At 38.9% G+C, this 18,162-nt stretch overlaps 1 protein-coding gene across 2 annotated transcripts in view; it reads left to right on the top strand.

Annotated features, from left to right (window-relative positions):
* The window catches only part of PTPRR (protein tyrosine phosphatase receptor type R), a 157,416-nt gene that overhangs the window by 117,394 nt on the left and 21,860 nt on the right, over positions 1 to 18,162 (top strand). For both annotated transcript variants that reach the window (XM_064509054.1, XM_026100408.2), the window contains 3 exons: positions 2,557 to 2,743; positions 9,544 to 9,628; positions 16,394 to 16,473. In XM_064509054.1, the coding sequence (XP_064365124.1) occupies positions 2,557 to 2,743; positions 9,544 to 9,628; positions 16,394 to 16,473 (352 nt within the window). The remainder of the gene's footprint in view (positions 1 to 2,556; positions 2,744 to 9,543; positions 9,629 to 16,393; positions 16,474 to 18,162) is intronic.

The following is an 18,162-nucleotide window of genomic DNA, read 5'->3' as shown; positions in this document are numbered from 1 at the left end:
TGAGTTTGAGCACTCCCACCGCTGAGCGGGACTTCATAATGGTGAAGGGTATGCAGCAAGCCCTAATGCAGTACTCGTAGCCTGTGTGTATATGAGTTACTAGTCATTCCTACTCAAGACACCGCTTTTGCCTACCCACTAGCAAAATTAGGTTTTGCAAAAGCGTTTCTAAGAGTAGCACAACCATACACCGCCTACTTGACTCTGCCAACAGAAATTGTCCCTGTCTTCAAGCAAGGTCCCAGGGGGACTCTTCTCCTTCTGCTACAAGGGCTTTCTTTTCCTCCCCAAATGTGGCAATCCAATCTACCGCAGCAGGCAGCCAGCTGGCTGCGGTCACCTCGGCTCTGTTTTGCCTCCACCACCTGTTCTGCTGTCTCTGACTCACTGTTACCATCTGCGGGCCTGGATAGCGAACCTCTTGTGATCACCCACCCATCATCTAAATTGAAATACACGTATGTACAGTAATGCGTAGTCTGAGATTCACTGATTCCATCAGATGGTCTCTTTTCTTGGTGATTGTTGTTCTGTGTTTTGCTAAGTGACAGGTGGGTGACTGAAGTCATTTCTATTCAGGCAAACTGACGTGATAGAAATTTAAAACAAAGTTACTGAAGGATCTGTTGGCATGTGTATAAGAGGGAGGAAAGTGCATCATATCTATGTCTTACAGTAATGAAAAGAAAAAACAAAGCAAAGTTTTTGTGTGGGTATGGTTGCTACCAAAGAAGAAAGCGATAAACCCTAACAGTACTTTTTCTGGTTGGAGAAGGTTAAAAAACAGAATAGCAACACCAGCACTGAGTAAAAAGAGTCACAGTGCCTGAAAAGACCAATAATTTGTACAAACAGTGTGTGTGTGCAAATGTCTATGGTCCACCCATCAATAATGACAGGGCAGTAAAAGTATTAGCAAAAGCAACATTTGTTAAAGTCTAGAGGAAAGCATTCTCTCCATATTAATAGCAGGCGCCTGACAGGTACTATTTCATGATGTTTGTATGATATTTGTAGTAATATGCAGTAATGTGTATTACTGCTAAAGGGACAGTTCTACCTTACCTGTACATCCCAGTGTCCTGAGTGCTGTGCAGTCACACTAATCCAGGGAGAGCTCTCCTACACAGGGAGAAAATGTAAGAAATGTGCCAAACCATGTAGAATTCTGGAAGGAAAAGTGGAGTCACTGGATAAGGGATTAACCAGTAAATGGTTAAACACTGTCATAGGTATTTTTTAAAAGAGCAAGGTGTAGGATCACATTCTGAATTGGTAGGACAACTATCAGGAGAGACTTCAAGCAGAGGTGTTATGTTGTGGTTGTATATGTGTGAGCATGGTACAGCAGCTCAGAGCTTGAACTCCACAATAAGCAAATATTAAAGGAGAGACGGTGATGTGTAAAGGAAGAAAGGAAACTTGCATTGTCATATCTCTTTTTGTGCATAGTTGCTTGGTTAATGTTGGAGATGTGTTTATGCTGAGCAGGGCATCTGTAGCCCAATTCAGAGACACCTACCTAACTCATCTAATAGTCTTCATAGTGCTGAATTCTGATTAATAAATATAAAAACTTTGATTGATGCATACAAATGTGTGTTTAGTCATTACAGCTCACCAGAGTATGGACTGATCATAATCAATATGCCTGAAGTTGAGAGTTCAGTAGATAATATTTGATGATGGATAACTAAAAAAAAAAAAAAAAAAAAAAAAGTTTTCTTGAGTGTCATTTGGAGAAAGTGATAAAAAGGGTAGCATTCATTCCAAAGACACAAAATGTGCTTTATTTGTATTTTGACAGCTCAAAGGTGCTATTGAATCAAATTTTGTTTTCCTGTAGAAATGTGAAATGTTGATCAATTTGAATGTCCTGTGAGAGATGTTTCTTACTTCTGAACAACCCCATCTAAGTCTGTGAGCATTCCTTCTCCTTGTATACAACCCATTTATTGTGGTTTATTGTTTCTCCTTTACCTAACCTGAGACAGTGCCCACTGTCTTGATAGCCACTATGTTTGCGCAGCCTTTCCACTTACTTCTGTTGATTTTATCACTTCTGTTGATTTTTTCCCCTCCATGCTCTGAATTTAATGATCTTTTATATTTGAGTAGATTCTTCAAGATGTAGCCAACATACTGTGAATTTGATTTCTAGATTATTTTCTATATCACTTAGAAAGTAATTCCCTTTAGTTTCTGTGAAACATTTCTTTCTTACTGACATTCACATTTGGCATCCATAAAGATTAACAGGATATGGGAAGCAGTTTATACTTTTAAGAATAATTCAAATGGTTTCTCCCTAGCACAGTATTATTGAGCCAATTATTAGATTCAAGAGCTAGAACGATCTGTAAAATCTTAGTTTCCTAACCACTCAGTGCTTCCGGTGAAACCAGTCTTGCAGTCTTTGTACACCCAAATCTTCTGATGACTACATAGAAAATCAGGGTGCACTAATAACTCACAATCAGATGCATATGTATGGCACATAATAAGACAGATCAGATAAGGAGCTGATATAACTGTTATATTATTTTTTTACTGCAGACGAGGATCCAATGTCTCTCTGACTTTGGACATGAGTAGTTTGGGGAGTGTTGAACCTTTCGTCGCTGTGCCAACTCCACGAGAAAAAGTAGCAATGGAATATCTACAGTCAGCCGGCCGGGTCCTGACAAGACAGCAGCTCCGAGAGACAGTTGCATGTTCTCATTTACTTCAAACAGAATTCATGGTGAGTTTAACAATAAGCTTTAAATGAGGATTTTGACATAATTGGCACAGCAGAAACTGTGGAAAAAAATCACACCTGAAGGGCAGATTAGATTGTTCCAAGGTGGTGTTTTATGTTTAGAAACTTGCACTCAGGTCAGATAAATATGTCAGTTATATCAATAGGTAATACGGATTCTTCTGGGTTTCACGTTCCATTCATATATGGGAGAAGCGTTGTATTAGAGCTACAATACAAACAACCAGGACTGTAATTTGTGATTTTAAAAATGGGCCTGGTGTAGAGTTGCATTCTGATGTGGGGTGACTGTGACAGATTGAGAGAGATCATTAAGGCTGTAATGATGGAAAACACAGTAATAATGGGAGACTTTGATTATTCCCATGTAAACATCACACATGTTTGTAATTCAAAGACTAAATCGTTAGTCACTATAAATGACTGTTTTTTGGAGCAGCAAGTTAGTGAACACAAAAAGAGAAGCAGCTCTTGATTCAGTCCTGATTAATCAGCAGCACATAGTTCAACATGTCTTTATCAAACACTCTATAACAGTGATCCTAATGTACCCAAGAGCAAAAAAGCCAGAAAGTTTCTTACAAATATATTTAATTTTAAAAAGAGTAAGAATATAAAATGAAGTCAATGGCCAGGACAAATCTACTGAGAGGAGCCAAAAGGGGAAAAGATGTGGGAGCTTTGCAATGGAAATTATTTAAACACCTTATTAAATACTCAGGAAAAACACATAAGGTTATCAATCCTTACTGTAAGAAGATCTGAAAAACACAGGTATCATGAAATGGCCAGATAAAGGAGGCTGTTAGAAATACAAAGACATTGTTTGCAATGGAAATAGAACAGAGCATAAACTTAAGCCAGTTGAATGTGAAAGCTGAATAAGCAGGCCAAAATAAGATTTTGAAGTTAAAAAAAAAGAATTATAGCTCCATTTTTAAACAGATCAAAAGGCAGGAAGCTTACCAAAGAGTACGAGGATCAGTAGAAGATCAAAGAGGTAGAAGAGAGATTTGGAGAAGGTGAAGTAAATAGGAGAGAGGTGAATGCATTATTTGCAATTATGTTTACGAGGGAAGGTCTTACGAAATTTCCCGTTCCTGTGGCAGAAATAGATTCAAGCAGATCACTGGAAGATCTGTCTAATATTGAAGTGTCAATAGAAGAGATTCTAGAACAAATCAGTGAAATGAATAAAAGCGATCACAAGAATAAGTTGCTATTTGCCCAGGAGTCCTAAAGGAACTCACCTATGAAATTACTGATGTGTTGACTGGGCATGTGTAACGTATCCTTTGGGTCTCATTACCAGAGGAATCAGAGGGCCAGAGGTGATAGAAGTTTTTAAGAAGGGTAGCAGAAGAGATCCAAGAACCGCAGACCTATAAATGTGATGTCCATATCAGAGAAATTGGTAGGAACTGTAATAAAGAAAGAAGCCATTAGACATGTGAACAAATGCAATATAGTGGGGAATAATCAAGATATTATTTGTAGGATAGGAATAAATGGTTGCTTCTCAGAATAAAAGGAGGTTACCAGTGGAGTCTCAGAAGCATCTATTTTGGAGCTGATACTGACCAAGATGCTCATAAGCCATCTGGAAAAGGGAATAAGTATTAAGGTGGCAAAGTCTGATGGTGATACTGAATTACAAGGGTAGTAAAATTAAAAATGGACTTCACAGAAGTTGTAGGAGGATTTTGTGATAGTGATCAGGCAGATGAAATTCAGTGCTGATAAATGCAAGGTAATACAAATGGGGAAGATAACTTTGCATACTTCGATGGGTCCTGAAATACAATGTTAAGAATCATTGGAAAATAAATAGAGAATAAAATAGAAAACATCTTTATAGCAGGGTAAAAATCCACAATGCATTCACATCTGCATGCTGCTCTAATCTCTTCCTCTCAAAACACATACAGAAGTATGACAAATGTAATTAAAAGCTAGAGCAGCTTCTATATCAGGAATTATTCAATAGACTAGGACTCTTCTGCCTAGAAGAGAGACTATGGAAGGCTCTAACAGAAGCCTGTAAAATCCTGAATAGCAAGGAGAAGGTGAATATAGTGTAACTATTCATGGTTTTTCATGCTAAAAGAACAGTGTCAGTGAAATATCGGGTGGCCAATTCAAAACAAAAAAAAGCATGTCCTGTTCTAAGTTCGCTTAGATGACTTGCTACCAACTATCAGAAGATACCGGATTATATGAACCTCACATAGCCTATTATGCAACTCAACCTTAACCTGACTTCCTGCAGTCTTATTTAACTTTTACAACCCATCAGCAAAACAAACTAAACAAGCAAAGCCTTGCAAGGCTGGTTTAATAGCACAAATTTAATAAATAGAGCTACACAGATATGTGTGTCCTAACAGGGCATCTAGGAGCAAGAAGACGTATACAACCCCTTTGAGCATACTAGAGATAGAAGATATACAAACAAGTCGTTTCATATTAAACATGCCAGAACACATGATTCCATGAGGTTTTATTTTGTTTCCAGTTTGCACTTGTATGTGAGCGAAATAGATGATGAGTGCTGTCTTACTCTAAAAATAATTTTCATTACAAATAATTGCATCCCTCTGAAACAGTCCTTTTATTCATCTTTAAAGGCACAGAGTTTAATGTAATTTGCTTGAAAAAAAATAAATCCCTTGGTTATTTTACCAACAATTTGTCAGACCATGTACATGGAAAGAATTTTAAATATCCAACATACTTTTTTCACCATTTATGCCATCCATTTTCTGCCTTCCTGTTGCTTGGGCAGGAAAGAAATAGTTTCTTCATGTGTAAAGCCCCTGCATTAGGAGGCAGTTTTTATAGAGAACTTGGCACTTGGGTAGAATCCCAGTGACTTCAATCATCTTGCAAGCCTTCATTCAGGGCTTTGAGGCCATAGATACCATATTTTATTGATCCCTCAGGGGAGCACTACATTACTCAGTTTGGCCATTCACTGTTTCCACAGAATTTTGTTGAAAAGATCGTGACTTTTCTGTTATGTTTTTAAACCGTTTTTTTACGTATGCCTTAAGATGAAGACATTGAACGGTATCCATTTAATATCTTCTTTGCTACAGATGATAGCTTAAGTAGGAATTTTAAGCATGCAAAGAAGACAAAGTATAACCCTCACTCATTCTGCTAATTCAGCTTGTTTTAACTAGCTGTGAAAATATAATACGACACTCTTCTTGCGACTGGAATTTATTTCCCAAGAAAACCTTCCAAGTATGCAAAAAATAGAGAAGTGTTCTATGTTTTCAATGGAAAATTAAAACATGTCCAGTTTCAGGTTATTTTTAGTTTTTTAATTGTAAAAACTGCAAAGTTACTATCAAAATATTTTTCCATAATATTTATTAAGACAAAAGAGCTATTTTAAGGGTTTTTTAATGCTGACAAAAATCTGGCTAGTTTTACTTGGGGGAATATACCTGTTTGGCAATGAGGAAGAAACAGAAATTGCCTAGAATATACTACTTTGGAAGCCTGAGCTACTCATATTCAAAAGGTAGCATGTCTGAATTTGGTGATAGAACAAAAAACCTCATGTGCCTGAAATATCTGAATGACAGAAAATGCAGTCCTGCATGAAAAATTGCCAGACTGTTAAATCTATAAAATTTGGTTCTAATCAAAACAAAGGGATGGGGATAAAGAGCATTTGCCTGAATTTTCTTAAATTTTGCCACATTTTCTTGAATGTTCTTAGGGACCCAAATCCTCTCTCTTTGACTGTATGAATAGCTGTAGCATTTTAAAGGCTGATATGAGCCAGAATAGCTCCTATTGAAGAGTATCAGTCACCCAGATAGGTGAACAACAGTGAAGCAGCCTAGACCATGAACAGAGGCACATATGCATATGCACGTGTAGTTGAATTCATGCAACTGAGCACATGAATGTGTGCAGATTATACATTATCTATTTTTATTTAATTGTAGATAACAGGTATATATGTCTCTTTAATAAAACAAATTGATATATATTCCCTAAATATGTACAGATTCTGTATATATGTATGCTAATTTCCACAATTCCATGCTATTTGCAAGCTCCTGGGTTTATTTTCCCCACGTATCAATGGGTATGTTATCCCCTGATAAAAATATCCTGAATTTTGTTCGGGTATCTTCTCTTGGATTTTGTAGACCGCTTCAGAATAAGTGCTCTGTGTGTGTATGGCTGTGATCCACTGTGTATTGTCAGATTTGCATCTGTGCCCTTGTCCCCACAAGCACTTACAACTGGGAGGAGTCCCACTGACTACAAGGTATTTACAGGATGTAGGCGATTAATATTATTAATTGACCTTGTTGGCGGAGAGAAAGGAGTTTCTGTTTTCAGCTCTGTGGCATTTCTCCATCTGTCAGTAAATGACCAGCTTACACCCTATTCTGAAATTTCAGCAGGCATCGACGGGGAGGCGACTAGAGAACTAGAAAAGCCTCCCTGACCACAGTGGCTCTTGTGTAGACAGAGGACTTTTTCTCGCACCTCTTTTTCCACACTCCATAGATCACAGATGCAGATCACATTAAACAAAGGTTTAATGTGCTGGGCTTTCTCAATTAGTATATAGTTCAGCAATGAAACCTTTTCAGAAACGAAACACCCGCAATGTTTATACTAAGTCAGAGCTGAATCAGGGAATCTCTAGCTCACTGGCAAGGACACAGCCCCAGTCGAAGGTGCTTACAATCCACACCAGAGCCACTTAGGGCAGTTCAGGCCCCAAGCGCTAAGGAGAGGAGTCTCCCAGACGTCACCACTGAGAAGGGGTAGAAGTCAGAGGTGAATATGTAAGAGCAGTGGAAGCTAATTATATACTTAAGATAAATAGGCAGTTCTGTAGAGAAGGATGAGACATCAGAAGCAGGATAGAGGGGAGGAAGGTGGCTTGACCTGAAGGAAAGGGATAACATTTATGCGGAAGTGGAGCATTTAAGCAAGAAGATCCTGCCCTTGGTACAGGAGCTGTATAGATGGCATTACAGGGAACTGAAAAGGGAACTTGCATGAAGTACCAGTACAGGAAGCAGTATTTTAGCAGTACAACGTTCGCTGGCCTGAAAAGAGAGGCAGCAAAGAAGAGATTGGGGAAGAGGTAGAGTGAGGGAGAGGGGAAGGATAAAGAAGGTCCGCTGAACATGTAGGCATCAGTCTAGAGAAAATGGAGAAATGAAAAACAGAAGTTGCAACCTCCTGCACAAGGGTGTTTACAAAACAAGTCGGGAAGCAGAAAGAAGTCAAAGCAATTTATATTGACTCTTCTACATTTTACTTAGCTTTGCCTTCTCCTCAACCAGAAAAATAGAAGGGCAGCTTCCTCTACTTTGTGGACCTGTGTAAAGATCTGCTGTTGCGTGCATCCTAGGTAATCAGGGGCCATGTTCTGCTCCTCTCGGAAGAGCTTGCACCAGCCAGTAATACTGCCTCCTGAGCAGGCCCAGAGCTTGCATCTGAAGGGTTGTGGCCATGCATGTGATCTATGCCAAAGACCTGGGGAGCATTCTGGGCCGATGGAGGTAGAATTTGACCAATTTGCTGGAAAATGCTGAAGAGTATTTTCCAGTGGTACAAATCAAAGGAGATTTGCACTGGATAGTGTAAGAACATACCTTTTGTGCTTCTTCATGTTCCTGTGTTCTGTAAGAGGCAATTATGTAGTAGGCCACTGTCTCTTTGAATAAATGTCCCAGATCAGGAATGAAGTTTTCCAGTCTGTAGTAATAACTGTGTTCTTAAATAGAAATATTCATTTACTGAAGATCAAATTCCAGCTTACACTAAGATAATATAAATAGGGCTGGGCAAAAATGTTCAGTCAAAAGTGAAGATCTGAGTTGACTGAAGCATTTTCTATATTTTCGTTTGCCAGATAATTTTGATTGGTAAAATGTCCTCCAGAATCAGGCAGAAAATCCTATGTTTCATTTTGCCATTTTTCAAAGGATTTTTTTAATTCAACTTTAAGAACACTAACAACATTTCTGAATCTCAAAGTGAGAATGATTCCTATCCCCTTAGACCAAGTGAAACATTTTGTCCAATCAAAAATTGGAAGATTTTATCTTTCATCTGACAAGCAATCTGAAAACAGTAATTTTAAGTTTATCTGGATTTTATCATTTGTATGTTTTTGGAACTTCAAGCAAACTATAATATTAGTTATTTGCGCATCTGCAGATTTAAAGAATACAACATAGTTCAGTGGATAGAAAATCAAAATCAAAATCAAGAGAAGTAGTTTCAGTTTTTATTACACCTTTGAGTCACTGCATGAAATGGAGCAAGACACTTTATTCTGATAGTTTCTGTTGAAAGCAAATAAGATCTTTAACTGGTATTGTTAAGGATTTTGCACAGAATTAAAATATGTATGCTTGCCGTATATTAATATTTAGTTATTTTGAGAGTTCCTGCTCCAAATACGTAAAATCTTGCTCTTTTCTGCTACAGTATTACACTTTTCAACTCCACTTTTCTAGAACTATTGTTTATTTTAACCTATCTCCTAATCCTATAAAAACGTTGCTTTTAATAATTCATCAGAAGTGTTCCTTGGAAGTCAACCCTTCAATGTGCAACTCCTGTGTTTATTAAAGGAAGGGTGTTGACAGGCTTGAGGTGGGAACCACTTTTTTTCTTAATAACTTTGATGTCAAAAGACAGTTGCATAACAGCAGATGGCCTTCTGGTGATAATTTCCTGCATGGCTCCTTTGGAAACACCAATCTGATTTAATTTATTTTTTATAGGAAATACCAATGAATTTTGTGGATCCCAAAGAAATCGACATCCCGAGTCATGGAACTAAAAACCGCTATAAAACAATTTTGCCAAGTAAGTGACTGAGCCCATGGTTTCCTACTATGAAGTTTAGTCCTGCCCTGTGAATATATTGCTGATGTACATTTATAGAAAATCTACCTGTCTTTATCTTTCAGCATTCTGTAGCTATTCATAAATGTATTTGCAATCTATGTAGCAAGAAAACAAAAGAACAAATAGGCAAATGGGTAGAGAGAGATCTGCCTTGCCTAGCAGTAGCTGCCCCAGTTTGGAGGATGAGAGGACCAAGCCTGTGGGCTGCATCACTGCCCACACCACCTTGCAGTATATACCCGAACACTGAATTCCCTCTGGTTGGGTCAAGCTGTTTGGAATCCTATCTAGCACTGAGTGGCCCAGATTAAAAGAACCAGTGCATCCTATCCATTTTGTAGTGGACTTCCAACTTCACCCGTTTTTTTTCTTCTCCATGCTCTGCATGGCTTTGTCGAAATCCCTTTACATTAGTAAGAAAACTGCTCTTACACAATATTGTCTCATAGTTGCTGTAAACTTGTTGCTGCTTCATTATATTGCTTCTGTATTTTCATTGGCCCAAATTATTTCTTTCCTGTCTTAGTAAGAATTGCTTTGCTATAATTAGAGGTGATTGAAAACTTTTCAGTGGAATAGTTTTCCTTGAAAATACATGCTTCTCTGAAATGGAAGTATTTTTATAACATTTATTGGGGGATAATGTGATATTCTGCTTCTCATTTATTAATTATTTTGTTCTGTGTAAAGTTTCAGAATAGATTGCAGAAATATTAATATTGCATTAAATATAGAAATGAATAGTTATGTTTTTATAATATTTTGACATTATCAAAGTAGAAAAGTTCAGTCATTCAAAATGTTACGGGAGGGTACCACAGAAAAATTTAAACACAACTTTTGTTTAGGTTTGGAATGAAGAATACCTTTAAATTGACAGCGTATCCCATCAACTACAAATTTGTTCTCTGATCATCTCTATAATGTCCTTGTGGTCCAATGTTATATGGTAATCATGCAAATTCACGTACTTTAAATGACAAGATTTCTGTCTGTGAGCCTGAATACATTGTAATTTGATCACATTGTACAAAGACCTTGCAGTCAAATTAATGAAAAATGATGGCCTTCAGCAGCTAGATTAGTCTCAGAAACATGATACATAGCTGGGAAAGAAATTCACTGTGTGAAATGCTCACTTCCCTTCAATCAACAGTAAAATTCCCATTGACTTCAAGGTTATTTCATCTATTGCAAGGAATAGGCTGTGTGCAGTGAGTGCAATAAATGGATATTTAAGGGAATTAAATAAATGAAAGTAAGTGTATGCAAGTTATACACCAAGTAATCAGAAAATTAAATGACCCTTTGAATTTGGCCCAGTGTCAACAGGATGTATACGGGGGGTGAAATCCTGACCCCGTTGACGAAAGCAGGAGTATGCCATCAGCTACAGCGGAGCCAGGATATCACCCAAGCCTCCCTCCTTTTGACAGGCCAGATTTGGGGAATGAGCTCTCCCTTCCGATAACTTATAGTGTCAGAGCTCCCCCCGCTACCGCAAGATACGCCTTGTAAATGCAATGCATCCTATTTTCCTGCAGCACATGTTTTGAATTGGGTCACCGCAGTTGGACTGTAGTTGATGCTGATGAGTTTTGAGAGTCAGAATGGCTTTGTGTTTTTGCTTGCAGTTAGCTGGGATGTGCCGTTAACTCCGAGGCACATTTTCAGGGAAAGCACACAGTCTGCGCGCACCACAGCTACTCACTGGCAGACACCGTGTAACCATCATGGGCAGAAGGGGAGAGGTCTGTTGAGTGTTAGCACCAAGCTTTTTCAAAGCAGATATTTTCAGGATTGAGGCATATGCTCATGATAAATACACACCCCACACCCAGTCCAAAAGGGTTTGGAAATGATTTGAAAGATTAAATAGAACAGCTTTCCTGGTTTCCTGCTCAGATGATATCAACCCACTGCTTAGTACGCCTGTGTCAGCTTTTCCATTCCCAGTGCTGGGTGCGTCTCTTGAATCAGGGCACCTGCAGTGAGAAGTGACGTTTGAATTGATGGATGATCTCCTAAAAATGCCCTAGCCCACCAGCTCCACCCTCTGCACTGTGGAGGATGTTCTCATTTTCTGAGAGATAAGTCTGACATAGATAATGCCATGACAGGGTGCATGAGGGCAGGCTAGTGTTAATAGATGCTGCTCAGTCAGACACATTCATGTGAAATAAAGCGAATGCCTAATGAAAGTTAGTTCTATATGGACAGCTATAAATTACAGGAAACATTACATTTCTATGAAAGATGTTTCGGTTGCAGTGTAAAACAGCCAACACTCATATACAAATGCTAGGATGCCTCTGTCAGCTTCTAAGTATTATTTAGTTTATAATAAATAATATGCTAATACAGTTAACAAGACCAGCTTTTCTCAGTGTGGGATCAATGGCAAGACGCTAAACTGTTCTTTAAAAAATGTTTCCCCATCCCGTCTCTCTGAGATGCTGTCTACTGGACCCATTTAACCCTTCTCCATGTCTTTGGCTACATTCCCTCCGCCGTCCTCTTAACAGCATTTCTTTCTTCCTCAGACCAGGTTGCCAGTCCTACACTCATAGTTTCCCAGTCTCTCTCCACAACTATATCCTGGCAGTACAGCACCAGCTCTAACGCTCCCTATTCATCCTCTTATTTCACACCTTCACCTTTCCAAAATCAAACCTTTGCTGCTGTCTCCTGCAGCCCCTACTACATGTCCCCATAGCAGGCTATGTATTTTTTCCCCTCCTACATCACTTTTCCACCTCAAACCAGAAGCCGAATTCCCATGCTGCTTCAGAGCATATGTGGGATCTTGCTTACAAAGGAGCAAGTGGCCTAACATAAAAGCCAACTATGCTGTGGGTATCTTCATGTGTGTAACACATCCAAGGTAACCTGATGCCATTTCTTACCTCTTTCTAAAAAGTACCCTCAGGGCAAAAGCCTACATGAAAGCAGTCATTGCGGAAGAGCAGATTCACAGTAAAATGAAGGTGGAAAGCACTTGGCAGGTCAGACCCACAAATCCACAAGCTGCTGTTTAAATTGCTCGTGCTAAAACTGGCTCTCCATTTAAAGACAAGGGGAAATTTAAATCTAAATCGTATGAACAAAGTACTTTCCTGTGCAGCCTTCTAGACAGATGCTGGGAAACAGTTCTCTTGGTGTTGAGAATTTTCAAGCTCCCTTGTAGTACAGTCCTGACTTTGAACTTTATCATATTTGCTCCAGTCCTATTCCTAATGAAGACAGTAGGATCACCATCAGGCTTACAAAGACCAAAGAAAAAAATCATATTTACAAAGCAGAAGGAGATAAAATGTTTAGTCTTAACAGAATTCAACATGGATTCATCAAAGATTTTTTTGTATTTCCATGTGAGTTGTTAAAATGTATCCTAGTTGAAGTCACCAGTATCATAACTACTATAAAATTGGTAAAAGTCCAGTATTATAATATTTAATCTGTGTTAGACTGCACTGTTAAAAATACAAACATAGGCAAACATTATTCCTAGTAGGTAAGAAAGATATTCTTTACATGAATGAAACTTTATTTTCTAATGCTGAAGCACATTTTAAAATGTAGAAATACTCATCATTGTAAATCTGTTAGGTTTTCCTTTGGGAAGTGTTGGATTGTTTTGGAAGTACCGGGAAATGATTCAGATGAGATTAAAAAGTAATGCATAATTTACAGGTGTTCTATACATGAGGTGTTTTGAGCCAGTTGTATTATTTGCAAGGCTCGTAGCCTATTCCTTACCTGGCATAGATTGGATATAGAATCTGGTATGATTCTTCCACGTTCCCTCTTACAATGTCTACCAGTTAATACCAATATACATAATTCATTTATAGACTAAAAGCAAAAAGAAGCAAAGTAGGGGTGGATGAATTTCAAAATATTTCAGTATCTGAAAGATTCATGAATCTTTTGGGCTGAAAGTGTGAGAGCAGTCTGCCTCAAAAAATTTTCACCTTCCTTTCCGGCTCACAAAACTGAAATACCATAAGGACAGCCCTTCCCACAGTATTTCGGCCTATTTCGGTAAGGCAACTGGGAGTGAATCAACAGTAACAAATGACTTATTCTGTAAATACTACAAATGCAAATATACGCACGCGCTAAAGAATTTAGAATGCAACAGCAGTCTAAAAAAGAATTAAAAACAAACAAGCTAGACTCTGTCTGTAGAATATAGTCTTTGCAATAAGATGGACGTGGCTCTTCATGACAAAGTGGCGTTCATGGGGTGGAGGAATCTCCAGTATTGATGGCATTGGGGGAGGCTGTCTGGCAACGCCACCCTTGCTATGACATGTGGCCCAGCAAGTTCTCTACACTGGGTGTTCTCATGGGGGCCAGTACAGCCCCTTTAACTCCCTCCTATTTCTCCAGCCTGGTAAATTCACGACAGCATTAATTTGTTTTAAGATGGAGTTAGAGGAAGCTTCTTTAATCTAGTGGAGAAGCTATTCCAGACTTCCTAGGTGCATGGAAGAAAACAGCAGTAATTTTGCCTCAGTCAAAACCGTAGGAAGTATTTTTTATTTGTAATTATAATACATTGTACTTAAAACCTTTGCTGCATTTCAAGATGCTTTGCAAACACTAATGAATTCAGCCTTGCAGCCACCACCTGTGTCTTTCTGCTGTAGCTTCAGACTCTGAGACTTTACCATCCTTGACGAAAAGATTATTACCTCCAAGGTATTTGTCATTCAGGAGTAAGCTAATTACTTCCATTTGTGTGTGGTGACTGGTTAGTGGCTCTAGATCTTTCGCAGTGCTCAGCCTTTCCTCATTTCAGAGCTGAGTTTACAGCATTTATCTATTTCATAAATGATCGTGACTGTTCATTTATAAAAATATTCCCATTCCAAAGCAGTGATTATTTAGTTGATTGGACTTGGAAGCAAGTAACTGTGAAACTGATTAGCAGCTCCTTAGTATCATGAGAAATTTATCCCAAGATATGGTAAATAAGCTGTTGAGTCCGCTTGGAAGAGGGTTTTTAAGGTAGGGGTCAGGCTACATCAGAATCACAGGCATTGTGTGAGCTAGAGGAAGCGGGTGTTTTTTCAAGGCCACGTAGCCTGAGGCATTTGTGGAAATGGCTAATAATCACTCTGTGCTGAAAAGGAATGAGAGGTTTCCTGTCCTCATATTGTTAAGGGGAAAAAAAGCTGTAAGTGAAAAGGTTGGGAAAGCTAGTACAAAGATATTTTAACACAAGCTAACTAGGGTTCATGTTGTGCTGTTAACACAGAGGACAAGCGTTCCATATACGGACTTTGAACTAGAAGACATACATTCATTTGCACATTTTAAGAAACATGCTTTGGCCTGGGCCCTGCAGTGACTCCGTTCCCTCCCCAAGAAGCTCCTGTGACCTTCTGTGGGAACTGGACATAAAGTATGCTTGGGATCACCCCTCCTCTTCTTTTGATTTGCAAAGATTTTATGTTGTTCTTAGGAACAGAATGGAAAGTCAGAAAAGAAATCCAAAAGCAACTCTGAAAATACAGTTTTGCTAGTAGGAAGAACAGCATATGTACATCAGTAATCTCTTTGGTGTAAACAGCAGGACCACGTAATAAATAGTGTTATCTCACTGTACTGCAGTTCAGCATCCGTGTATTATCTTTGAACACCTTGCCTGGATTCCACTCAGTAAAGCAGCTTTCCAGAGACTGTTTCCAAACCAATAGGTGTATGGGTACTGCCAAAAAAGCTGCTGATTCTACTTAATTATTTAAGCAAACTACTGGAAGAAAAGATTTTCTTTTTTCACTACAGAAATATTTCCATATCATTTTGTTAGAACTGGAATATTTTTTTCAGAAAAGGTGTGGAGAAAGTCAAAGGACACCCTAGACAGCCACAACATGGGCTTGTCACTCCCCTCCTCCTTATGCCCTTCTGTGACACTATGTAATTGAGAATTTAGTGGCTTATTCCTAAAGCCTAATACATGGGGGACCCACATCATCATGAATGAGCAAGCAAAAACTTCCTTTGCAGGAGGGATCTAGTAACCCCCAGCTCCATACTCAACAGGTTTGCCCTTGACTACCTTTGAGATCATCCAGTGGAAGAAGAGCACAAAGTAAAAAGTTCCTATATTTTGACGTCATTTCTCTAGTCTGTTACATGCAAATGTTCACAGGTTGTTAGATAAGAACACAGGACTGAAGGGAAGGGTAGGGATCACTGAGTCCAGCCTCTTGCAGTGAAAATTATAGTGATATAAAAGTACGTAGCTGATCTCCCCAGGCAGAGGAGTCAGTGCAAGGCCTTTTCCTAATTTAAATCCAACTGTAGTCATTGGAACGATACAGCTCTATGCAAAGATATCTAAGTGGCACCCAAAGGAGGTGGTATGCAAAGATATGACACAGGTTTCAGAAACAGTCTAGGCAGGTCAGCTTGATACTCAGCGAGGGCAAAAAAGACCTTGTTGAACATTGGCCTGACCTGATAGTGTTGCTTCTATGGCCACAACTTGCTGAGATGCTTCTGCACAGCCCAGCATTGTGCAGTGTAGGTTTACCTTCATTATATGTGTTGATTCTTTGTAGAGGAAAGAATTTCATGCGTAATGTTTTAGCATTTGGCAACCCCCAAATAACAGTAGATTATTTTCTTCAACAAATCTTTGATTCTTTAGAGAAATCTTCTAATTATGGGTTTTCTTTTCAATTTCCATCTTCCTTGTGCTCTTAGATCCTCTAAGCAGAGTGTATTTGAAACCAAAAAATCCATCTGACTCCTTGAGTACCTACATAAATGCTAACTACATTAGGGTAAGTAAATGTACACTGTTCATGTGCTTTTGAGACAATATTTGATTTTCCACCTGAATAACTGATTTTGCCAAGGTGCCACTCATTTTATTCCTACTCATCTTCACTGATAAATCTTAATCTTTTTGTCTACATTGGTGTGATAGAAACAGTCTCATGAGCTGTTTGTAGTAAAGACCACATAGCCATGAATGTACTAAAATGGTTGCAGTAATAGAAATAATTTATCAAATAGTTTATTAAAAACATTAAAAAACACGTGCATTACTGTTTCTGTTTATCTCAATATTTACTGTTTTATATTGTCCTACTGCCTTATAGTAAGGAAAAGAGGTCTACATTTTAACTGTGAGAGAGATGCCGAGTGTTTTGGCAAAGAAAAGATTAGAGTCAACAGCAGTATAAGCTCCATGGTTGCTCACTGTGGTGACGTTATCTCCAAAGAAGTCCAACGGTGGTGGGTTTTTAGTACATATTATATCAGCTGATAGTCCTGAAATCATCAGTTAAGTAATTAAATAAATACCACAGGGAGTTTGTGAAAAGGGGCATAATCAGATATATTAAGTATACGTGTTCACCAGCACACACACTCTTTCACATATTTGATCCCTGTATGACGTGATTACATGATACAAAGACTTTACCAGCATGATTCCTGTTGGAAAGCACAATTTCTAAGTGTCTAACTATGAAATAATCCTCAATGACTACAGATAGAGCCTTGTTAAACTCAGTGGCACAATATATGCTGAATACAATACTAAGAAACTACTTTAGGAAAGTTTTAGGAGTGTATTCCTCTTTCTGCAAAGTTTAATGTTTTAATTAGAGTTATGTGTTAGATCCTCGGCTGGAGTAAATGTAATAGTGTAACTGAAATTCGGCCCCTGAGCTCAACAATAATGCTGCTTTTCTGAACAACAGCACCTGAATATATACATACATATCCCCCATGCCCCTTACCCTGCCTCACTCTACATCCCATATGTCCAGTGTTTTGCAAAGACATCAGCAGAGCGGTTGTCTATGAAGAGCAACAGTGCAGCCCTTCACTCAGCCAGGCCACCACGTTTTGAGGCCTCTGAGATGTTCTTTCCCCCCATGCCACCCTCCACAAGCCAAGAATGATGATTTCTCCTGCTGCTGCCACTGGTGGCATTGCCAGCAATCTCAGAAAAAAATCATCGCAGCGATGAAATGAAATTTCGCATCCACATATGGAATACCATTAGGCTTGCTAGGATCCTGCCACAGCTGTCTGACAAGGTACGTTCAGGCAAGTTGCTCAGTAGCACAAGGACTGTTTATACCAGCTGAGGATCTACCCTGTTGTTTCATGCAATGGATAACAGCACAGATAAGTGTTGTCAGGGCGAAAGCACACAAAAGGAAGGCCCGTGGTTAGAGGCTCCCGCTCCACCTCCAGCTCTTCTCCATCCATTCATTCCTTTCAGACATCACCAGTCTCTTCTGATCTGCATTACTGTGGGACACCCTGTCACTGCACAAGTTCACAAGTTCTCCTTTTCACCTGAAGAATGAGAGAGTACTTTCTTGTCTTTCCCATTTCTTCCTGCCTTTCCCTCCCTCCTGCTTCCCCACTGTCTACTCGCCCTTTCTTTGACTGCCTACTCACTTGTGTGTCTCAGCACACCCTGTATTGGTAAGTTTTCCCTTGTGTAAGGC

Source organism: Dromaius novaehollandiae, chromosome 1 (assembly GCF_036370855.1).
Source record: "Dromaius novaehollandiae isolate bDroNov1 chromosome 1, bDroNov1.hap1, whole genome shotgun sequence".
NCBI lineage: Eukaryota > Metazoa > Chordata > Aves > Casuariiformes > Dromaiidae > Dromaius > Dromaius novaehollandiae.
The sequence above is the reverse complement of the archived record's forward strand: the minus strand, read 5'-3'. Positions and strand labels throughout refer to the sequence as shown.